The 26,095-nt window shown below is 32.9% G+C and overlaps 1 protein-coding gene across 1 annotated transcript; it reads right to left on the reverse strand.

The window, feature by feature from the left end:
• Window positions 1-964: 964 nt before the first annotated feature.
• On the reverse strand, window positions 965-25,726 carry LOC143044636 (uncharacterized). Its single transcript, XM_076216693.1, has 9 exons — window positions 25,605-25,726; window positions 23,437-23,541; window positions 21,166-21,270; window positions 10,881-11,077; window positions 10,171-10,429; window positions 9,208-9,348; window positions 5,600-5,734; window positions 3,201-3,236; window positions 965-1,982 (listed from the first exon to the last, which is right to left on the reverse strand). Exons 1-9 carry the CDS (start codon window positions 25,627-25,629, stop codon window positions 1,864-1,866), a joined length of 1,122 nt encoding a protein of 373 aa, XP_076072808.1. The 5' UTR covers window positions 25,630-25,726; the 3' UTR covers window positions 965-1,863.
• Between the last annotated feature and the right edge of the window lie 369 nt (window positions 25,727-26,095).

Raw genomic sequence — 26,095 nt, forward strand, 5'->3', positions numbered from 1 at the left:
CCAATGAGACAATTCTCCACAAGAGACTAATTGACACAGAAATTACAAACGTACGGCCTTCAAAAATGAGCAAAGCCCATGCCGTATATATATAGTCAGCTATAAAAGGGTACGAAATGGCAAATGACAAACAATTCAAACGGAAAAAAAGGCCTAATTTATTTACAAAAATGAACGAAAAACAAATATTTAACACATCAACAAAGGACACTGAACTACAGGCTCCTGGCTTGGGGCAAAGGCAGTCGGCATCCGTGAAAAAGATTTCGGCACTCAAGAAAAACATTTTGGTGTCAAGACAAATCAGCAAATCAGCAAATTATAAAGCTACTTTAGTGTATACATGTTATACTCCATTGTTGAACTTTTTACAAATACTTATTTTCTTATTTTTTGGCCACATTGACCTGATACCTTTTTTAAGAAATTAAATACATGTTTTCAATATCATGGTAAGTTTGTGTAATTTTGAGGGTCAGTCAGAGCATTAATTATTTTGTAATATTATATTTTTATGAATAAGGTCAGAAAGATGTGGTATGATTGAAATTGATCATAAGACAACTCTTCACAAGATACCAACTTTTTAAACAGAATTAACAATTATAGGTCATCAAACGGTCTTCAACAATGAGCAAAGACAATACCGCATATTCAAATAAAATAACCCTGAAATAACAAATGTAAAACAATTCAAACGACAAAACTAACGGAAAAAACTATTGAATGAGTACAGGCTCCAAACAAAGACAAAAACATTCGTAATCCATACGTTTTTAAATTGTGGATAAGCATATGTTGAGGGCAGACTCTTTTATCAGAAATATTTCACCATGCATGCAAATTTTTGTATGTAAATTAAACTGGTAAATTTTATCTACGGTGGTATGCATTGCTCTTTACTTAAATAACAAAATACATGTTGTTACACATTAATTTTATTTATTTCAACTATCAAATGAATGCAATCAACACCGTAAAAATACATAAACAACACTATTTGAACTGTAATTGCATAGAAGCACATAAAAATTAAATTGCATTTGTGCTGGTGGACCATGCGCACTAGTTCTTCATTTAAGGAACCTGGGTTCAAAGTTGATGATGATGTAGTACTTGTATAAGAATGCAATATGACATGGATGCCTACATTGCGATTTCAAAACCATATTGAACGTTGCATCAATCTTTAACAAATATCTAATTTCCGGAAGAATACTAAATTTTGGACAAACTAAAGTCCTCTGAGATACGGATTTACAAAAAAAAATGTAACTATATATAATTCTTTTTTCGAAAAATAAGTATAAAATAAATAACTGCTCTAACCCTTAAATGTACCGCATTAATCGTAATAAATATTTTTCGAAATAAAACAACTGCAAAAATATGACGGTACATAATGAAACAATACGTATACATTACACAACTGTAATAAAAATAAGGGGAAATCCACCTGCATCGGTATTCAATATATATAATTTGCATAATTATCCATGCCGCAGGTATCTTATTCCGTGCACAACGAATGATTATAATTAATGACAGAGTAACACACTTTAAATTGACATTGAAAGTCGAATATATTGTGTCTGCATTGATCGAGTTTAAGAAAGACTGCTGAGAGAAAAATGGAACATTCACTGATTATTTAAACATGCAACAACTGGGAATAAAGGTTGTATAGCAAAAAGTATTTAAGACGAACTGTATCTTAGTGAGCTGCAAAAAGGAAGAGATGTACCATAATATCCATAACAAAAAGGGAATATATGTCTAAAATATACTACTACCATGGTTCGAAAAATAAATATAAACGTTAATATGTCAAGTGTTCCAGTGGCATTTATATATTCTACTCTGTTATTCAATCGAAACTTTGGCATCTTTAGATACAGATCGCAGACAGAACCAAAACAACCAAATAATAAACACAGGTACCAAACAAATGCCAAATCCAATCAGGATATAAATCCAAAAATCTGAAATAAATAATATGACTTGATCAGAATTAAATGATAAAACTATTAATTCATTACATAAAAATCAGCATCTGTAGGTCTTTTCATTTTTTGAAATCCAAATGGTTTGAAAATGAGTTAGCTGGTAGGTTGATGTCGAATAAATCATTGCATGGTCCACTATTGTTTGAATATACAAATCTGATAGCAAATTCTTAATCGGTAAGAAATTCATATCGATTGTTGTCAACTCGTCTTATTTTATTTCAACATGATAACAAACGAGTTATTTTTAGTGTAATAAAATATGGAGATATTTTAGAGGTTCGTGCTAACTAATCGAAATGAGAGCAAATTTAGTTCATTCAGTTGAAAACAAATGTACATTGACGAACGCAGAAGAAAAAAGACAGAAAAAAGATGACAATAAGTATTTGCCGAGGTAAATTCGAACAACCGATTTAAAAAAAAAAGTAAATAATAATAAGCAAATTGTATATTAGTCCGATCCTCATGAATAAAAAAAAAACCACACACTTTTGGGGAAACTGTATAGTCATAACCTTGTCATTTATACAAACGATTAATTCTAAGCAGAAGCGGTTTTTAAATTAAAAAAGTCACAACGTGTCATTATGAATAAAGGCAATAGTAGTAAACCGCTGTTTCGAAATCGATTGAGAGAAAACAAATCTGGGTTACAACTCAAATTGAGGGAAAGTTATCAACTATAAGCGGAAAACAACAAAATAACAGAAAAACTGAAGTGCAATTAAAAAACCAAACAACCCTGCAAAACATACAGAAAAATACTATAAGATAACTACTGCCATTTCCCTGACTTGGTACAGGACTTTTGAAGAAAACATTGTGGATTGAACCTGGTTTTGTGGTTAACCAAACCTCGCGCTTTTATGACAATGCTAAATATTACACTAAAATGACAACATAACATGACAGGACTACAGTACATATAAATGCAAGAACATTCAGGACAGAGAGATACACAAATAAGCAATACAGAACATTTCGACATGGTAACAGTAATCAAAGGTACTAGGCTTATAATTCAATACACCAGAGGTGTGTTTCGTCTACATCAGCCTCATCAGTGACTATGCCACACTTGTTTTCTATACACTGACGCAATAGCTATGTTGTATAATATTCCATAAGAAAAATATATATAAGCGTATATTATTTTACCTGAAGTCAGCAAACATTAATGGATAATCTTACCAAATTGGCAAAGCGTATCTGTCATATCTTCTTTGGCTGCAAATGAAAACCTACATGTATATCTTTCTGCAAAAATTAACAATCGTATCGATGAATAAGAATGAATGATCATGACTAAAATGAAAAACACTAGCATTTTGAATACCAATTCATTTATTGGTTGATATAAATACGCATTCAATTCTTTTAAAACATATGCGTATTGAAAAGCTCTTTATTTCCACGACATTTATTAAGTTTTTCAATGTTGATTAGCATAGTAAAATATAATTAGTTATAAAAAATATCATTAAGTTATATAAAACTGTTGTTTTGTATTTCATATATCATTTTAACAAACATATAAATCATCATAAAAATAGTAACGATATGACTAGGGCTAGCGCATGTACACTAATATCCTTCAAATAATTTCCCGGAATCTTGTTTTAACTTGTATTGCAAGTACTTTTGTAGATGCTTGTTATATATCGGAAAATAATCCGTATATTCAATATTTGATAAAACATGTACGTCTATAGCCATAAGTCATCCGTAATTACGACAATTTAAAGCACACAACTAAAAACGTCTAGACAGAACAGCACATCCTCCAAAGTTCAAATTATTTCAATTAATCCTCATTTGACCAAGTTCTTTCAAACCAAACGAAATTCTTTAAAAAAAAAATGGTTTACTCACAATTCCGCCACTGATAAGTTATGTTAAACTCTTGGGTGCCATACGTAAAGACAAGAATCATGAGATCATGTTCCCCCAATGAAATTAATATAAACCCAAATAGATTTACTTCATATACATGTCTTTTCCATAACACCTATATATTACGTTATATATAATCATGACATTACAGTAACTATGTAATCTGAACTTAATAAATCTATTGAACTATCGTATTGAACATTATACTTTTGAATAAATATTTCAATAAAACTTGCTACTAAGCATACATTATTATCAAAACAATATATGCATATTTGATATAATGCCTACATAAGCTATACTTATCTTTTCAATGCCGTGTTAATGCAAGAACTCAAGTCTGTATTCAATTTTAAAATATTATCTTTTATATGATATAAATAAAAGATTTCACATCCGGAATATAAAGTTTGAAATCACATGCATGTATATAAGGTTAAGACTACAAAGTTACACTTAAACCCGAACTTTTTAAACTGTAATTAATTCATTGAAAATTAAAGGTGATCTTAACATATGGAATTCAAACAAGCCTTTGTCATTTTATATGTATATGCATTTTCAACAATAACAAACTTGTTAAATTAATAAAACAAATCTTAGTCTGAGTTTTAGTTTAAACAATTATTATGAGGACACAGATATAACGGAATACTCAAATTATGATGGTTTTGCACTATGCCATTATGAAATATTTAAGACAGAAATTACATCAACATACAAACACTCGTTTTATATTATAGTAATAATATGAGGCAGGCATTACCTGTGAATGGGGACGAAGTTTGTATAATTATTTTTTTTTTTGAATTTTAAATATTTGTTAAAAAAAAAAGATAAGGAAATACCGTAACGTTTCCGATTTTGTTTCTGTTGTTAGGGATTTTACTTGTGACGTTATTTAAGTTATGACGTCATGTTCAATGTAAACAAAGAAACGCAATTGCATCAGGTAGGCCTAACGTTTATTCATACCAAAGACAAAGAATGTTTAAAAATGAAATATTGGTATTGTGTTCCTTGAGTTTCTATATTTTACTAGACTAATCAAAGTCTCACGACAACAAGACCGGAAGAAGGAAGAAGAGTTATGTGTTCTGCGCAGATCCGGAAATTGAAAAACACGACAAAAAAAATTTGAACGATTTTGAGTTCATTAGTACAATGAAAAATTCGGGAAATTTTCCCGATTTTTTTTTTTTTTTAATTTTTTTTATTGAATTTTCTACTGTAATAGGGGACTTCGTCCCCATATAATCCTTACTAAATTATTTTCTGTCAGAACGACCCGACGATAACAAGTTTCAATTGAATGTGCTTCAAGCATTAAAACAATGAACTGTATAAGTTCAATATTTTCTCTGATTTGAATGCAAACAATGGTCAACTACATAATTTAATAACAAAGTTTATGGCTAGTGTTTTAACTTTCTATCTTTAATATATTATAGCAGAAACAATCCTTTCCTTCGTTTATTAGACTGAAATTATAGAAAACTCATATTTCAAAATTACCTCACATTTCTATTCCCTTTTTTCAAACTGATTACTTTTGTCATACGACATTCAAAACGTTTACGTCTGTTAAATGTGTTTGTTTGGTTGAAATGGCATTGACTTTACCATCTCTTTCCGTTTTTAGTGTACACTAAAAACAATAATCGAAAACGTCATGTTTTTTTACAGGTTACCGTTACCTGAATGTAATGTCGTTTTATTTTTCGTTGTTAATTTTGGGCTTTCTGTGCTCTTTTGTAGTAATCGTGCTGTTCCTCTTGTTATTGGTATCGATGATGCAGTAATCGCCATACTAGATGTTGTTGTTAATGTATCTGTTAACAAGACAACATTATTTATTATTATTTGGGTAAACTCTTTGAAGGTGAGTGTTAAGTGTTAAATCAATGCGACATATCTAACAAAATAAATCAAATATAGATAATCACAAGTCATTAACATTGCCGTATATCTTAAGATCCTTTTTGTTGTAAGATAATTTGGGAAAAGTACAAGTTCCGAAATTTTGTGGAAGCTTTAAAACCAGGTTTAGTTCACCGTTTTCTACATGAGAAAATGTTTGTACCAAGTCAGGAATATGCTTAATGTAATTAGTCGCAAGATATTTCGAACACAAAATCACAACTTTTACTTTCTGTAAACCCTTCTTGTCAGGCGTTTAGATAAGATTTATGTGATGATATTTCAACCAAATAACGAAATCTATTTGATAAATATACCTTTTCCTTAACATATTAATATTTCGTTTTCTAACATACTATATACTTTGAACTTAATATTGTTATTCACTTATCTTAATGCACAGAATACTCTTAGATAAAAATTTAAATAACCAGAAAATTACTTATGATGAAAATATTACTAAACAATAGATGGAGAGATTTATCACAATGTTTACATAAACCATACTTTACCTTGGCAATACCCTGTTAATGTGAGCTCCTAAGTTATTTTTTAATTTAATAACATTATCTTGAACATGCATATGTATCTAAGATATCGCTATTCTAAGTATTTTGTACAAAAAGTGGGTTTTAAATTTCGCACGAAAATTAAAGTAGAAGACATAATACCAATATGTCACATTGAACTTGACATACACCAAATTATCGTGATGACTATAACTGGACAGTGACTTTGATACCACTTTTATTAACTGTAAATATACATTTATTTCAACATATACAAATCTTTCAACAAATTCGGAAGCAATTACATTCATTCATAATCTAAATAAAATACCACAAACTACAATGAGACAAGAACTGACGGACTAATGAATTCGACAAAACACTATAAAATTACGCCATGAATTAATATCGCCAATAAAACAATTTATAGCTATAATTCAGTAGTTTTGAACTTTACGATCAAAATATTTAAAAAGTACGAAAAAGCCGTATTGTAGATTATGATAAAACTATCATAATATTTCCATATAACTTTTAATGAATGAAACTCTATCGAGAAACTGTAAATAAAATGTTTCAAATAACAAAATTAACTAAGGCCACACCAATTTCATTACATGTTCGACGGACCCGCCCGCACCTATTTTTTTCAAGACAGAATTTTTTTATTTTTTTTTATATTCCCGCTTCCCGCATCCGGAAATGTAATCATGTCCATTTCCCGCACCGTTTTTTTTTTGTAAATATTATAAAATCAACATTTGCTTTTTAAAATCACATTCTAAACCTGTTAATAACGATTTTAAACCTATAAGCACCCCATAACACTGTGTAAATATCTGTGAAAATATTTGTTTCAGCATGAAACGTGGGAGTGCTCCGATATAAATATATAAGCGGAAATACCTGTACAGAATAAAACATTGGTTTCTTTCCCCCTTACTTATATTCCCTATCAAAAAGATGTTCGCTGTTAGAATAAAGTAAAAAGAACTTCTGAAGGATTTGCCTTCACCTGCAATTATATTGTATGCTGGCGAAACAAAACTATACATAGCCGCTGCATGTTTATGTACCTGTCCTGATTGATTCAGGGGCCTGTCATTCAGCAGTTATCGTTTGTAGATGTGGTTCATTGGTATTTTCTCGTTTGGATATATAAATTAGATAGTTGGTTTTCCTGTTCGAATTGTGTACACCAATAAGTGTGGGGTCCCTTAAAGCTTGCTGTTTGGTCTGGATCAAAGCCCTGTGTAAAAGGCCGTATTTGACCTGTGATTGTATTTGACCTGTGATTGTTATTATCAACCCTCCCTCAGACAAGGGGTAATTTTTCTGTTGTAGAAAAGAAAATAGAAATACCAAGGATTTGTATAGTGCTACTATACAAAACCTTTGAAAATTTAGATTTTTTTTACTCAAAAAGAGGAGAAATACACCATATTTTAAACATTTTTTCTAAAAGAGGGGTCCACTTATTTTGAATAATATTAAATAAACTGTTTATAATGTAAATGTGTTAACATGGTTTAAGTCCAGGAATATTACAAAATTCTTCGATGTTTTGACCATTTAATACAAGATAGATATATAGTTCTTTGGGAACATATGAGCCCTTTTGTACTAAAAGATGTTTTTTACAAAGAAATATATTATGACTTTAATATATTGACCCCTCATAAAAGGGATATTTACATTATAACATTAAGGGGTTGTTCCCAACCTGATTATGACTTAATGTAGATGGAAAATTGGCCCATTGTCAGTCCCACATACATAGACCAGATTTAATTATACAATTATTTCATGGTGAACATGGTGAACAGGGAAAAAATACTTCATAAATTAAAGAAATTTCAAAGTACAAGTCATAAATTGAGTTTTAATATTGTCAAAACCTACTATTTTATGTTTACAAAAAAAATTATAATTGCTCGCCTTTACTTTTCCAGCTTCGCCTCAAAAATTGTCAAATTAAATATTTTTTTATTAAAATTTTCAAATCGCTCGCTCGCTCCAATTTTTGGAGTCCAAAAATCCGTAGAACAAGAAATTAAATTGGTGTGGCCTCACCTGTAAATATTGCTTTTAAATTAGCATTTAAGCGTCTGCATTGAAAGGCGGCTATTCAGTTAATGAAATACTAAATCTCTATATATAAATAAGGCGTACAAATATTTTCCCGCGCTCGTGCAATAATATTTTATTCTATTTAAATCGTACAGGTGTAGTGACGTGTAGATGAAATTGTGTAGTGACGTATATAAGAAATGTCGTCAGTCTCAGTCAAATTAACGTCATAATGAAAATGATGAAACAGAAAATGGAATGAATGAATGAATGAAATAAATGAACTGATAATAACAAATCAAACATTTAATAATACACATAAATACGACGGTCACAAATATATTTATTTAATAAAAATTAACTAGCGAATCCAACGTCAGCTTGAAACCAAATATAAAAAAAAGTATGATTGCCAATGAGATAAGTTGTTTGGTCAGTGATAAGTTTCAACAATATAATTTGCATTTTAAAAAGAAGTACAAAAAGAACAGACAATAAATACCTCACATATCCATTTCTTTTTTATCAATACTCTTATACATGTCATACAACATGCTAAATGTCTGTTTACGACTGTTCTATGTCTCTTGTAAATGTGTTTACTTGTAATATCCATGACTTAACCTTCATGTTCGGCTGTTTTTGTACAATGAAAACACTCACCGAAACAGTCATATAGTTTTACGTGTTCCTGGTTCTTGCATTTATAACAATTAAATTGGCAATTAAATCAGTACCCTTCAAATATAAATTTCACTTACCTATATGCACATTCTGAATGTTTACATGTAAATATGAAAGAATACCTGAATGTGAGGTCGTTTTACTTTTTGTCGTTAAATGTAATGTCCGGTCTCTTGTGCTCTTTTGTTGTAATTGTGTTATTCGTTTTGTTATTGGTAACAATGATGCAGTCATCTCTTTACTTGTAGTCTTTGGTATTGCATCTGTTAACAAGATAACATTATCCATTTTTATATTGATAAAACATTTTTAATGTAAGTGTTAAATGTTAAATCTCTGCAACGCATTTACCAAAACATTAATAAAAATAATTGCAAATGCATGATCATTTCAGTATAACTTACTTTTTGTCACAAGATTATTGGGGAAAATGTTCCTGTTCCGAAATTAATTTAATTCATCCTTTAAATATGTTATTTTTAGAATATCCAATTGACTTTTATTTGGCGTTTTTTATCCACTGTCCGTATCTAGTTATGATGGTGTTTTTTTTTGTAGTTCAGTGTTTCTGTTGTAACCGTTATGTTTTGTTTTTTTTATATTTGATGTATTTCCTCGGTTTCAATGTGTTACCCAGATTTGTAATACATATTTAAGAGTATTGAACAGTGGTATACCTTTTTTTCAAAAAGACTCGTGACGTCTATCTTGAAAGCAAATTTCAGAAATTAGTTAATTGAAATCCTAAACTTCAGTGTTAACTTACACAAAAGAGACATGTGACTATTTGGAAACGAATACACGTGTCCTTTCATCTGACAATAGCATCCTTACTGTGGGACGTAAATTTTTGTTGCAAGTGAAAATCAACTTATTACAATACATATTTTGTGAACATAGGTTTTCGTTTTTACCCTTTAGATATAAGCCATACAGATTGTTTTGTTTTAAATATGTTACACTATGTAGTGCATCATACCTTACATTTATAATTATTATACAACAAAGGAGATGTCGTATTCTTGTTAGTTTTGTTTTAGTCTTTGTGAATTCGTGTATATAATTATAGTAACTATAGCATTTACCGTAAGGCACAAGAGTCGTTATCTCTAATTCCGCCCGAGTTGCTGTAGACGATTTTCCAAATAAATTGTCTAAATATACTAAATAGTTTTTTCCGGTATCATTGACTGGAGGATACCAGACACGTAGTGACTGACTTGAGTAGGAATACACAACACCTCCGTATGAATTGTTTGCCCGTGTGTTCTGTACAGCACCCGTAGCTTTAAATAAATAACCCGCATTTTCATTGGAACCTGACCTATTTGGCAACTCTTTCACCTAAACAAAAAAGCAAACATGTTAATACAGTCATCAAAAGTGGATTAATATATAAACATGAGGTTACATTATTATTGGTTTATTATGCCATGACGATTGTTTTTTTTTTTCCTTAATCTGTCACTTTTTCCTTATTCTAAGCTTGCTGTTTTACAAATGAAATTACTCAAAAACTTTAGATAGAGAAAGACTTTGAGAATTCTCGAAACGTTTGATAAAATCTCAAACAGTTTTAAAGTTTAATTGTGTTTTTATTTACTGAGATCGTTGATGGTAATTTTGCAGAAAGAAATAAACACTTTATTTTTAATACCAGGATTTTAATTGATTAACGTCCAGTGGCAAAAATTGCATGCATGTCTAAGTCACCATGAACAGGGGGCGGATTGTTTGGAACTAAATATTACGGGAAATCATTAAATAGTTGAAGATATCAATTTGTTATTCTTACCATGACTTGCACAATATCACAGGTTTGGTTAATCCCAGTATGAAATCTTATTTCAGTATTTGACCTTGAAGGCAGACTCAACTTTTGAACGGTCTTTGTTTTTGCTTTCAACGATTTCCAAGCAAATATTCTGTATTGGCCAGACTTGAAATTTTCCTTTGAATTTCCCCAACCCTCGGGGATAGCAAATAAAGATCCTGTAAGTGTAGTATATATGTAATATATATCATTATACCTTACATATATTACACGTAATTGTATTGGGTAACAAGTTATCACGTGACATGGAATAATTCAGTTAATTTTCATTTGATTTCAAGGAAGAACGAATAACCCTTAAAATGTATAACAGCGGTGAAAATCCTATGATTTTTCATTATTCACCGGCGAATAACCTTTTGGGTTTCTAGATTTGTACACGAGTTATCTCCAATGAAAATGACGTCACAGACGTAATTACACAAAATGGCAGCCTTTTTTATTTTTTTTTAAATTTTAAACATATTTTATTAATAATACCTGTAACATCAACCCTATGTTGCCCAGGGAAGCAACTAAGGGGATCCCGATTTTTACCGGCGCATTTGTCGGGGTAAAGCAAATGAGAAAAAAAATCCCATCTTAAATAATCATGCAACATCTATCATCATATAAATATCATCTATCTTCGTACACATGTACATTCAATATAATCTATGATCTATATATCTATACCTCACACCAAATATAAACATTCTATTTTTTATCTCTCAAAGGAGCTATTACTCGATTTATTTCACCTGACTGGGCGGAGTTTAACCGGTTCGCTCATAATAAACCAGTCCATCTGTAGATAGGTGTTTTAGGATAAACTCATCAATCAAGTGTCCAGTCATTGTTTTGTAAATTAATTTGATGACACTGATAGGTGATTAGAAATCAGTAATAATTATAACGGCAATCATCCTCATCACACACATCTTTGAATAGACTGTCCTTATGCAAATTAAAATATAAGCTCCGCCCGATCAGTTGAAATATCATTGGTAATACCTGTATTTATTTATGAGCAGTTTAAATTCTATAGCCGTTCAAACCATTCTTTTGTTATGTTAATTTATATTTACATTAAGTTTCTGGTCGAGTGATCTATTTCCATGTGCTTTTTATTAATTTAAAGTAAAACTAAAAGGAAATGTGTAGTTCTTTCATAAGAATTAGATTTAAGATTGTGTTTCCGAAAAAGAATTTGTATTTCAAATATATGGTGAGTAAATATTTGCTTATACTATGTACCTGTTGATACTACATGTCTGAATAAATGTCCTTGTTACAAGTATTTAAATATACAATACACAATAAAAAATACATAATACATAATACATGAAGGGAGATGACAGCAATGTATAAGAGAGTTTATTTAGTATTACAGTGGTCATTACACTGGCTTGACCACTAAAAAATGTATTTATACACCAAAAATGTCGCACATAGTAGAAAAGGCTTCATTGTTCGTATGCAGTTTAGAGGATTTGAACAAGAATTGCGTTTCATGTTTTATCATATTGAAAATTATTGATTTACTTATCTCTTTCTTTTGATATTTTGAGATGTTTCTAGTTTTCCAAATTACCCATTTGGTGATCAGAATGCACCGTACATTGTATCTAAAATTTGAGAATAAGAAGTATTTGCATTTATGACACCCAAAATGATACTCGTTTCCGATTTTTGTAAATTTTTGATTCCCATTTTTGAACAAAATTCCCACATTTTCTCAAAAATTTCCCGCCAAACGTCTTCCACCAGTTTACAGTAAATAAAAAGATGGAACAGTGACTCTTTTTCATAACAAAAGTGACACTTTCCGTTTGACCGATTCATTTTTTGAAATTTTTCTTCCGTGTAGATAATATTAAGGAGTAATTTCCCTTGAAGTTGTTTAGTTTTCCTATTTGCTAAATGCTTATTCAAAGTATCCCAAATATCTACCCATTGTAGTTCTTTCCCAAAATGTAATTTCCATCTTAACTAACTATTTGGAGTTATATTATTCTCATAAAAGTATCTAATATCTTTAAGGCATAATTTTTTGGTATCAACGACAACTCCATTTTTTGAAAGTTGACAAGAATTTATTATTTCATAGGTCTATCAGAACGACTTTGCATAATGGGGTCTGCTTTTAAAAGGTCAATTTGTTCAGGCGTTAACGAAGCTTTAATGCGGCTATATCGTGCTATCCAGTTCCTTTTATTATTTAGGTTGTTAAGAATTTCAAAAGAAGTTTTAAATGATTCATTGTTCAAGTCCCATATATCTTTTATTTTTTTATTCCACTGGAAGGAAAATTTGCATAATATAAGGCACGACCCTTGAACTTGAACTTACAATTGCCGAATATATTTTCATCTAAAAGGTCTTCTTTCGTGACAGATTTGGGGGGTTTTCTGTTAGTCAGTCCAAGAAATTAAAAGTTCTTTATAATATTTAGACATTTTTATTTGACTAAAACCTCTCGTGTCCGAACATGAACATATAAAAAAATCTGTATCATATTTTTCGTCTAGTGACGTTAACCAGTATTTAGCTATTGCATTCCATTTTTGTGTTTTTGAGTTTACAATACTGTACAAACTTTTCACCTGTTTTGATTTAATCAAGTCTCTTAGGTTTATCATTCCTATCCCTACTTTTTCTTTCGGTAAACAGCACACTGTTCTGGCGACTTGATTTGTTTTCCCGTCCCATATAAAGGACCATATAATATTATTTATTTGTTTTTCGTATGTCGCTGGAATACCTCTCATTTCGGTTTCGTATCCAATCGTAGACAGTACAAAGGATTTAATAATTAAAACTTTAACAGTAAATGTGAGATCTCTTGACTAACAAACCTCCATACAGCTTTAAATTTTATTTATTTTTTTCTAACCAAATTTGATCTAAGTCCACCTCATACCCATGTTGAACCTCTAATGCTTTCACAGGCCGCTTAGACCATTAAGTTTTATTAAATTTTGGTTTTTTTATTTCGCCACTTTCCTAAATACATACCCACAGTCTTTTCCATATTCATTCTAGCCCCTGAAGCGTTTTCGTACAGTTTTAAAGTTTTAAATGTTTCTTCGATAGACTCCTCGCTTTTATTAAAGAGTTGAATATCGTCAGCATGTCGGAAAATACGCGAAGTACAAACATTACGTTATGGTAACGTTGTTACCATACCGCTTTACTCTGTGACGTTATATTATATGCATTAGCTATCACGACGATTAAACGTATAGAAATGGAAAACGCATGATTTATTAAGATTCTTCAACATTTAATGGTGCCGTAACCTTTGGATATATATGGATTCAAAGCTGAAGTCAGTTCGTGCTGGACACAAAGGAGCCGTCACGAAGCTACTGGTGAAATTCGACGAGTTAAAGTCAAAAACAGACACAGAAGTTGACGAAGTGAAAGCCCTTGATGATGCCGTCACGCAGAAACAGAAAACATTGATTGACCTGAATAACAGACTTTTGGAACAGACATCGGAGGAAAATCTGGAGCAGGAAATCACCGACTCAGATGAGTATATGTACGAACTTGATAGTAAAATTAGACAAATTCGGAAATTTATTAAGTCCTTTGAAACAAATACTATAATTTCGCATGATACTGTTGGTCCTTCAACGAGCAGACTTAACCCAGACGCATATAATTTCACACCCGAAGCTAGAGTTGATATGAACAGATGTGCAATAGATTCTATGAACCAGCAGTATTCAATTAACGCCCCTGCAGTGCATACCGTTCCGTCAGAGAATGTCATGTTTCAAGTCCCGTCAGAACCGAGATCTTCAAAAACTAATTACCATAGGCTTCCAAAGTTAGACTTACCCTATTTTAATGGAGATATTCTCAAGTGGCAAACATTTTGGGATTGTTTCGAGTCATCTATACACTACAACGACACATTAACGCTAATCCAAAAGTTTAATTATCTTAAAGCTCAGCTAGAGGGAAGCGCCGCGCAAACAGTAGAGGGATTCGCTTTGACTAATGGTAACTACGAAACCGCAGTCAACCTTCTCAGAGATCGGTTCGGACAACCTAGAAAACATATACATGCTTACATGAAAGCACTCATGAATTTACCCGCACCGACAAATGATGCTTTTAGTTTGAGGTCTTACGGAGACAGATTAGAATCATACGTACGAGGATTAGAGTCTCTTGGTCAAACACCAGAGATGTAAGGTAAATTAACTGACACACGGAAGAAGGTAAATACGCATACATGTATTTTTTGTTCAGGTGAGCACTATCCGACGGAGTGCTCTAAAGTAACAGACGCAAACGCTAGGAATCAAATTGTAAAACAGAAACAGTTATGCTTTAATTGTTTAGGGTCACACCGGGTGGCCGCATGTAAGTCTACAAAACGGTGTAAAAATTGTAACGGAATGCATCACACAAGCATATGTAAAGGGAAAGAGGCCAATACAGGTACGAAGCAGGAGCCGAAAATACAGCAGACAGCTATCAACGTGGTTGAAACTACAGACACAACTAGTGTATTGCATGCATCACAAGTAAGTCCCGACATTCTCCTAAAAACAGCAACTGCACCAGTTATATATAACGACGTAAACATAGAATGTAACATCTGATTTGACAAAGGGGCGCAACTTTCTTTTATCACTCAGAAATTAGCCGATAAACTTGAAATTAAAACAACGGGGAAAGTCAGCAATCAACTGTCTGCGTTCGGAGATTTATCTCAGAAAGTTCGTAATTTTGAAACGGCAACAATACAATTACAGACCGACACGGGAGAAAATGTGCGTATAAACACACTGAGTCTCATTGTTCCGGAAATTGCCGTCCCTATTCATAAAGTATTACACAGACTACAAGGAGCTTGCCACATTTGAGAGGACTTAAACTTGCACATTCTGTGGAGAGCGTTTTGAGATCGACCTACTAATAGGCGCGGATTATTACTGGGAAATTATCGAGGACAAAATTATAAGAGGAAAAGGACCCACCGCTGTACAGTCAAAGATAGGATATCTTTTATCAGGACCAATTATTGGAAATATCGGCCAGCATTCAAGATCTACGGTTCTTTTAAACGTCATTGCATCCCATCAATTGGAGGAGGCAGAGATTGAAATGTTTTGGACACTTGAGTCAATAGGAATCAATACATGTGAAAACAAGGAGAACACCAACTATTTACAGACATATCAGAACACAGCTATTGATTACGAGAATAGAAAGTACACGGCAAAATTGCCTTGGAAACTTGACCAAATATGGCCATTGCTAAAGGTAGGACCGAGAATATAATTATACGTCTAAACCGGGAGTCGCACTTGCTACAAAAATACAGTGAAATAATCTATGAACAAGAAAAGAGAGGATTTATAGAGAGGGTTCCAGATACGGAAGATAATAACAACAAACATATGATTCACTACATTCCTCACCATCCTGTTAAAAAAGATTCCGAGACTACCCCTATTCGTATAGTGTACGACTGTAGTTGTAAACCACAGCAAGATTTAGCCAGCTTAAATGATTGCTTAATGTCAACGCCACCCAATCTAAATGACTTAACGAAAATATTAATGCGATTCAGAATCGGAAAATATGGTATCAGTACAGATATTGAAAAGGCCTTTTTACAGATAGGACTTGACAAGAAGGATCGTGACGCTACACGTTTCTTTTGGCTAGCTGACACCAAAGACCCACATGGCAATCTTACAACTTACAGGTTTAAATCGATATTGTTTGGCGCAACATGCTCACCATTTATTTTAAATGCCACTCTACTTAAGCACTTGGACGAAAATGAAAGTAGTATAACACAAACGATGAAAATGGACTTATATGTAGACAATAATCTGTCAAGCGTTGAGACTTATGACGAAGCCATTACATATTTCAAGGATGCGAGAAATGTCATGTCAAAGGGAGGATTCAATTTGCGATCTTGGAGCTCAAACTGCAGTGATTTAACTGAAATTGCAAAAAACGAAACTTTAGCCGAAAAGAACATAACGGTGAAAATACTAGGAATGGAACACTGAAAAAGATACAATTTCTTTTCATAAAGTTAATGTAAAAGATATTAAGGAACCAAACATTACGAAACGTGAAATACTGAGTCAATCATCTCGAATCTACGATCCTATGGGATTTCTTTCGCCAGTGTCCGTTAGGGTCAAAATCTTAATGCAAGACCTCTGGAAAGACAAACTTGAGTGGGATGAGCCACTACCGTTAAACGTACAACAACAGTGGATGGAATTAGCTAGAGACTTAGAATTTTCAACAAACACAGAGTTACCGAGACAGTTTTTAACTGAGAGTACAGATGAACCAAAACAGTTACATGTTTTCGTTGATGCCAGCCAGAGAGCCTACGGATCAGCTGTTTATATTAAAAATGGACATCAGTCAACATTAGTATTTGCTAAGAGCCGTGTTGCACCTATAAAGACATTGACATTACCACAATTAGAACTAATGGCCGCTGTGATAGGAGCTAGAATTGCAGCACATGTAAAATCAGCTTTATCAATAAACAAAGTCACGTATTGGTCGGACAGTCAAATAGTTTTACACTGGTTAACAACGACTAAACATTTGAAAAAATTCCTTCACAACAGAATTACAGAAATTAAATCTTTAACACAGGATTCAGAGTGGAAATATTGTCCGACGAATGACAACCCTGCAGACCTATTGACAAGAGGAATCAGCGCTTCACAACTAGCAGATGCTAAACTGTGGTATAATGGACCGGAATGGATCAATTGTTCACCATCTTGGCCGCAGTGGACACCTAACACATGCATTCTTTTAACGAATATAGATCAAGAGGAGAGCGTTACAAATACAATTGAAGTGAATAATACACATGGCATTCATTGCATACTGGATATTATGAGATACAGTACATAGATACTACGTGTTTGTTCATGGATTTACCGATTCATAGCGAATTGCCGCAAATCACGCTTACATAGAATACAGAGCAAATTCATCACATGCGAGGAACTACAAGATGCAACAGAAAAATGGATAATAAGTGCTCAGAGGATTTCATTTGATAAAGAAATCAAGACTTTGAAGTCGCAATCGAACACACCCAATACCTTAATTCGACAATTACGACTATATATAGATGAGAAAGAAATCGTTCGTTGCCGCGGGAGAATTCATAATGCTCCAATTAGTGAAAATTCAAGATTTCCGTGTTTATTACCAAATAATTATCATTTTACTGAATTGCTTATATCGGAAGTTCATAAGAATTTAAAACATTCAGGAATATTAGCCACAGTCACCGAGATTCGCCAAAATTGTTGGATACCTAAAATACGTCAACAAGTGAAAAACGTTCTTCGAAAATGCGTTACTTGCCGTAAAGTAACCGGAAAACCGTACAGTGCGCCAGATCCTCCACCTCTACCAAAGACAAGATTAATGGAAGCACCACCGTTTACCGTCACAGGTGTTAATTTTACTGGACCGTTATATATCAAAGACAAAGTATTCATATGCTTATTTACATGTGCGTCAACGCGCGCAGTGCATTTAGAGGTCGTCACAGATCTTAAAGAAAGATCTTTTTTACAAGCGTTCAGAAGATTTACGAGCCGCAAGTCTTTGCCGAGAGTGATGATATCTGACAATGCGTCAACATACATGGCCGCATCCGAGACTTTAGAGAGACTAACCAAATCTGAAACCTTAAATGATGCGTTATCCGTCTGTGGGACGAGTTGGAAATTCATAATAACACGAGCTCCCTGGTATGGTGGTTGGTGGGAGCTCTTAATGGGACTAACGAAAATGTGCTTACGAAAAGTTCTTGGAAGATCGTACATTACATTGGAGGATTTACAAACAATAGTCACCGAAATTGAAGCCGTGTTGAACGATCGGCCTTTAACGTATGTGTCCACCGACATCGAGGATCAGGAACCTTTGACACCATTGCACCTGCTTTATGGGAGGGGATTACAACTACACCGTATCCACGACAAGACATCGACGAAAATACAAGTTTCATAGACAGAAGCGACATTTCTAAACGTGCTGAACTACAAAATTTCGTAATTGACCAATTTTTGTCGCGATGGAAATCAGAATATCTAACGTCGCTACGTGAATACCACACCCGAACAGGAGATAACGACCAGACAATTCAAGTGGGAGATGTTGTTCAAATCCATGAAGACAAGTATCCAAGAAACAAATGGACAATCGGAGTCGTTGATTCTTTAATAACTGGAAACGATGGACTTACAAGAGCAGCCGAAATGAGAACAAAATCCGGATGCTTTTCTCGACCGATCGTCAAATTATATCCCTTAGAGATATGTGACAATATTCACCCAAAGGAAACACGTGAAACTCAACAACCAGGAACCAGTAACATACAAAGACGATTACCGTTTCGTGAAGCCGCCGTGTGTACCAGAAGAAAAATCCACGAATGGACTGAGAGATAAGCTTTAATTGTGTTCAGTCAAGGTTAAGGAATTTGATTATTTTATTTGAGATAGACATTAATTTTAAATTTATTTATCTATATTGTGAATTTACATTTTTTAATTTTCGTTACATATTGCACTTTTGTCGGCCCCCAGAATGTCGGAAAATACGCGAAGTACAAACATTACGTTATGGTAACGTTGTTACCATTATAAGTTATCTACGTTCATATCCGTAGATATGGATATTTTAACACCCTGAAGTACCCAAGTACACCATGAGGCGTAGCCGAAGGGTGTACAGGGTACTGAAGGGTGTTAAAATATCCATATCTACGGATATGAACGTAGATAACGAATTTATCCACGGTCTTAGTCCGAATCGGACGAGTTTTATGGAAATTTGGGTACAAAGTGTAACGTGAAAACAACGTTTTTTTCATTATCTAAAAAAGTTTTATTGAAATTTGGAAATTTTACATCGTTTCTACGGGATGTAGGGTACTACCTTTGGTAGAACCCTACAGGTACTCAAATATAAGACGTTTTTAATACGGAAACAGAGAAACTTGATTGAGTCAAATTTGGCGCTCAATGTTGTGAGAGTTACGTCATAGATAGTGTGACGTCAACGTGGGTCATTTGCATTGCTAGGTCAGTAGTCCCATTCCTTGAAAATGTGGTAGTCAAGTGATGCATTTAATGAAATGAGTGTAAATGATCGACATAATAGGACAAAATTGTAATGAATTAAATATTTCATTACAAACATCATGGATAATCTACAGAATTTAATATTTCACAAGGAGCAATCATGGAACGAAGGAAACATTGCGTGAAGTTCCCCGGGACAATGGTTAGCAACGTCCGGGGATATGGGTTAGCAATACCCAGGGGCTATGGGTTTTGTAACGACGTGCGTTAACCAATCAAAATCCTAGATATAAACCGCTTTATTCTGTGACGTTATATTATATGCATTAGCTATCACGACGATTAAACGTATAGAAAAACACAACGCATGATTTATTAAAATTCTTCAACACAGCAAACATATTTAGCTTTGTTTCAATATAGTCCCCAGTTCTAGTTGGAAGTTTTATCCCTTCTATATTAGGGTTGTTTTTACTGCAAGTGGTTCTGCCTGCAGAATATATAACATAGGAGCAATTGTGCATCCTTGATGAATAGAAAAAGTTATGCCTACAAATCTAGAAGTAAACCAATTCGTATGAATACACGTCTTAGCGTTAATGAAAAGCATTTTTACCCAACTCCTGAATTTTTCCCCGAACCCAAATTTTGATCAACCAAATCTATCCATTCTCACTCTGCCCTATCAAATGTTTTTTGTTGGTCCAAGAATAATATCGCACCATCCTCATTTTCTAATTCAGAAAAATCTATTACATCTTGTAGTAATCTATTGCCTTGAAAAATGTTGCGCCCTTTGACAAACCCTTTTTGATCTAAATCAATTATTTGCTATAATACATTTTTTAACCTTTTCGCGAGTACTTTGGAAATAATTTTATAGTCCGTGTTCAAAAGTGTTATAAGACGCCAATTATTTGTGTCTTCTCTCTCCCCAGACTTAAACATAAGCGTTATCATACAAAATAGCAGCCTTCACATAACACTGGAAGCATATCGAGAGCCGATACAAAAAAGGCTTTGGATATGAATGTAGTACTTGGACCGCAACAGCGGATGATATTTCTTATAAACGGTCCTTTTCAGGGCCACCAATATTTTACAAAAAGATTCTACAATTCTTGTACATTCTAAAATTGAATACAAACCTCCGATATATCGTGTCCAGACACGTATGTTTTTGTCATCGTACGCATATGGTACACCTCCCCATTTGTCACCTTTTAAGGAAGACTCTATGGCCATCATATAACCTGAAGAGAGAAAACAACCAGTAGAGTTCTCTACGAATGGAAGATCATCTTCGCTAGCCAAGGGTTACGATCCACTCCCGCTCTCTTCACCCTTGGCGGATTGAGCCAACATTTGTGAAAACAATGTTGCGCCATCTATCGGAAGATAAAAATCACGCCCATTCCGAATACATTATTCTTGACCAATGGTAGCACTTGAACTCTTCAATTTGGAGGTAAAAACACGGTAGCGTCTAGATTCTACACACTTGGTAAAGCCGGAAATGAAAATATACGTCAACATTCATGCATCTGTGCATGAAACATACCCAGGAACTTTTATTGGTTGATTAAAAACATTCAAGTTGTCACTAAATATAGTCGTATGTTTAGGGATGTAAAGATTTGTTGCACCATAAACACGTAGTTACTGTTTACAAACACTTTATACATTTACACGTGATCATGTTATAGGCGCTTTTTGATTGGATGCAGCGAGTTTTGACTGCAACCAATACAAATCCTTACCTTGTGTCTCCGAAATTTTATCTCAATCCGCCAAGGATGAAGAGAGCGGGAGTGGATCGTAACCCTTGGCTAGCGAAGATGATGGAAGATATCTGCAAAACAATATATTCATACCTTGACAACCTCTAATATACACTTGATACAAAGTGTACTCATATAACTTAAAGATTTATTGATATATTAAACGTATTTTGCAAAAAATTCAGAAATCAAAAACTGTATGTCTTTTGCCTTTATTTGTCATTTACATTAACTTTTATCTTGTCGAAAGGTCAATTATTTGAGTTCTAAACATTATGCATGTGCCTATATCAAATTAAGAGTCATTAATTCAGTTTTTATTTATTGCTGTAAGTCATATTTGATTTTTCGTCAACTGTTTTGTATATAAACCAGGCCGTTAGTTTTCTCGTTTCGCATTTTTCTAGTTGTCGGGGCCTTTATAGTTTGCTAATCGATATGTGATTTGTGCGTTGTTGGAGGCAGCACGGCGACTTATTGTTGCAATACATCTACAGTGTGATATTTGTCTCATTTAAGGTGGTACCTAACACTACAGGGAGATAACTCTGTAAAGTCAGCTTAACGTTTTAATTACGTTGTGTTGTAAAAGGAATATTAAGCTTCTCAATGATCAAAATTGGTGTTTGTCAAATTGCTATATAACCAGTGTATTTTTTCTGATTAAACGGTTGGTTCAAATTTTTTGAAATTTTTATATTTTTGTCAAAGGGTCAAAGTAAATATTTTGTCAAAATTATAAGAAAATTGAACGAGCCAAATTAATTTTAGTTCAGGTGTTAGGTACCACCTTAATGAAACATTGATACGTAAGTGTGATTTACAAAAGTCCCCTTATGTAATTCATACTCGTATCATAAACTTCTAACTAGAACACACCCGCGAAATCGCTGGCATTTAGAGCTAGGCTGAAAGTATGAAGCCTGTTGTCGGGTGAACTTTTGTAAAAGATTTTATGTCTGGAGAATTTTAGAACGGTCTCAAAAGTAATTGGTACTTGGGACAGAACAATTATTTTAAGCCCTCTCCCTTTTTTCCAAAGTCCGTTACTTTTTTTTTTTTATTAAATTTCATGATTTTCGCGTTTCTGTATTATACTTGAACATACGTATATTATAAATAAAGTGTATTTGCTATTAACTATCAATTCACAGTTTCTTCTCTACGGCGATCACTGCTATGTTATATAGAGAGTCCCTTTATATTATAGAAGTATAATCATAGTACAAATGTATACATGCAGAATAACACGAAAATATTTTTCCTGTCCTCGAGTAATTATGAAAATTATGTTTAAAAGTTTAAAAGCGAAAGTCGGTCTTATGACGGAAACTATACCCGGACGCCCTTTTTTCGTTTTTCGCCTAAAAGAACGTCAAACTAAATAATCATAAGCAAGGATGACAAATGCGAACATGCATGGTACATATAGAACACAGAGGTATAATGACTTATTTATTGCGAAAAGAAGAGAAGCAACACACAATGAGGTCTTCTCGTTTAATAGCATAGACTGTTATTGGTTAAGATGCATACTTACTGGAACATGAAATAATTGATTTTACACCTTACTTTAAGAAAACTCAAAACTCAACCATCAAGCAAATGAGAATAGTATCTGCATTTAAACTGGATTACCTATTCCATCAGCTACATCTTCGGTAGATCCGAGCTTTATCTGAAGAACAACGTATGCTGGAGGTACTCCAAGACCGTGTGGGATTTCTCTTGGGGAAGCCTCGCCTTTAATAATAAGATTTTATTGGTACATATTTAGCAAAATAGTTGTAAGACATTCAACGTAAAACTCGCCATGGGGTTAATTAACGTCATTGGCTGCCAGTACCGGTCTTAGAAAACAAATCTCGAGGCTTTTAGGGCCTTAGATTAGCTTTCGATATTTTTAAGATGGTAATTCAGAGGGCCATAACGATCGGCTTAGCATATGCATTTGACTTATTTACAAAAACAAAAAATCGAGAAATATATATTTGTCCACAGTTAATTTTACAAATGTAAGAATAATAAATGATCCTTTTAAAATTGTTATAAGATGATGACTGGTGTACCCATATTTTGACTATTTTATTTATTATGTCTGTTTAGTTCACGCATCATTGTAAATATAACGGAATTTAGTGAGACTGTCATCAAAGTGAGAGCTTTAGCGCTTTTAAACCAGGTTTAATCCACCAGTTTCTACATTTGAAAATGCCTGTACCAAGTCAGGAATATGATAGTTCTTTTCCATTCGTTTTATGTGTTTTGTCATTTGATTTTGCCATGTGATTGTGGACTTTCCGATTACATTTTCCTCTTAGTTCAGTATTTTTGTGATTTTACTTTTTATTTGAAAAAAATGAATTCAAGATCAATGTTTTGAAATGAAAAACAGTTATATTTATTTCATAATAGTTACAAGCATTCTCAATAGCTTTTTTAAAATCGTTTAATGCATAAAACGTTTAATTTAAACGATGGATGATATATTCCTGTTATATTTAGAATTCGGGGGGGGGGGGGGGGATAAAGTCAACAAAACTAAGTTAAGTTTCACTTTACGATGGTTTATATATAAGCTCTTCAATAGTGCAATACATTAATTAATTACAATAAAAGTTCAATGGTAAATATTCCGAAAAGATACAACAAATGGTAATTCCAATAAATGTTCTATACTAAACACAATGAATGTCACTGTAAATGCACGGTGTCCGTACATCTTGACCGCTGGTATCCAACTGCCCATTTACATAGAAACAATATTAAATAAATTACGTAATATTACTTAATCATAACTACATGTGATAATGAAAGGAGTAGGTTCAGTAAGACCTCTTTTTGGCCCAAAATATAACAGTTTTAGAAAATTGTGAAAATGTAATCTTTAAGCTATTTTTTGGAAAGCAAAATGCGTCTGCTACAAAAATATGAGCTGTTTTTTGACAATACAATGCACAAATATCGCGTTCTAGCATCATTTAGTCATGCTAAATTACTGAAATCTTCAAAATTTTAGCATTTTGGTTAATTTTTAGACGGTTTCCGTCTAAAATGAAAGTGGCTGCATTCGTGTTCATTCATAATGTTGAAATGTAAGTTGTATTTGATGATAATACAAAACATATATAAAGGTTGAGGATGAACACGGATGCGGCCCCTTTCATTTTTGACAAAAACCACCTGAAAAGTGACGTTTATTGGCATATTTGATAGATTATTCATATTTAAGCTTGAATTAGAGCGTTTTTGATGACTAAATCAGTTAAAATATTTCACATAAACTAATCGAATCAAATGAAATAGACACTTAGGTGTTTAAAAAGTGTCCACAAACTTTCGTTAGATGAACCTGAAATTTGAGGCCAAAATTGGCCCTTACCGAGCTACTCCTTTGTCACGTAATGCTATAAACGAATAATACAATTAAAAACATATATACGATGACAAGAAATAGACAATGCTAGGATTAAAATGGATTAACTTCTTAACGTGTAGGCTAACAAGTATGAGAACAATAGTCGCTTGCTTTTAGATAAAGTTTGAATTGTTACGAAATAAAACAAAGAGAAAAATATCGCTGTCACAAATGTATATAAAAAATTTATAGACACTTACCAAACAATAAAACATGTAAAAAACTGTTATAAACATTTGGTTAATAGAGGCAAGATACTACATGTAGCATGTACATGTAGCTATAACTTGCAATATATAACAAAATCATAATTGATCAATAAACTCCGTTTTTGTTTTACTTGTCTCAGTTAGAAACTAAAAGGGCAATTAATTTCGTGAATATTTACCCATTCTTATTGGTGTCCAATTCATTTTAAAGTCTGGATATGGGAAATGCTGTTCTCCCCAAACTCTCACTCTTGTTAAAACATTTGATGAGCACTGTTGTTTTGGACCATTCCACACTGATCCACCTAATACAGAAATAAAAATATTACTTGTATTACAATATGCATAATATAATTTGGTCAATATTGTTAAAACGTATTGGTCAACAGTAGGCCACAATTTGTAAATTCAGTATAATGACTACATGAAATAGCATTACAAGTTAAAAAGCAAATACGTCATATTTGATAACACTACAATGTTTTTCACACTCATACACCATGTTAGAAGTTCAATACGACCCTAGCACCGGTTTGAGTGGAATTATTTGTAAGATGGAGCTTAAGATATCGATACACAACTACTTTACTAAACACAGATGCGAGGCAATATCAAAAATACAAAAACAATAATCTAGAAGAATATATAATTTAATAATAAGCCTTTAATT

This window comes from Mytilus galloprovincialis, chromosome 9 (genome assembly GCF_965363235.1).
Source record: "Mytilus galloprovincialis chromosome 9, xbMytGall1.hap1.1, whole genome shotgun sequence".
Lineage (NCBI taxonomy): Eukaryota > Metazoa > Mollusca > Bivalvia > Mytilida > Mytilidae > Mytilus > Mytilus galloprovincialis.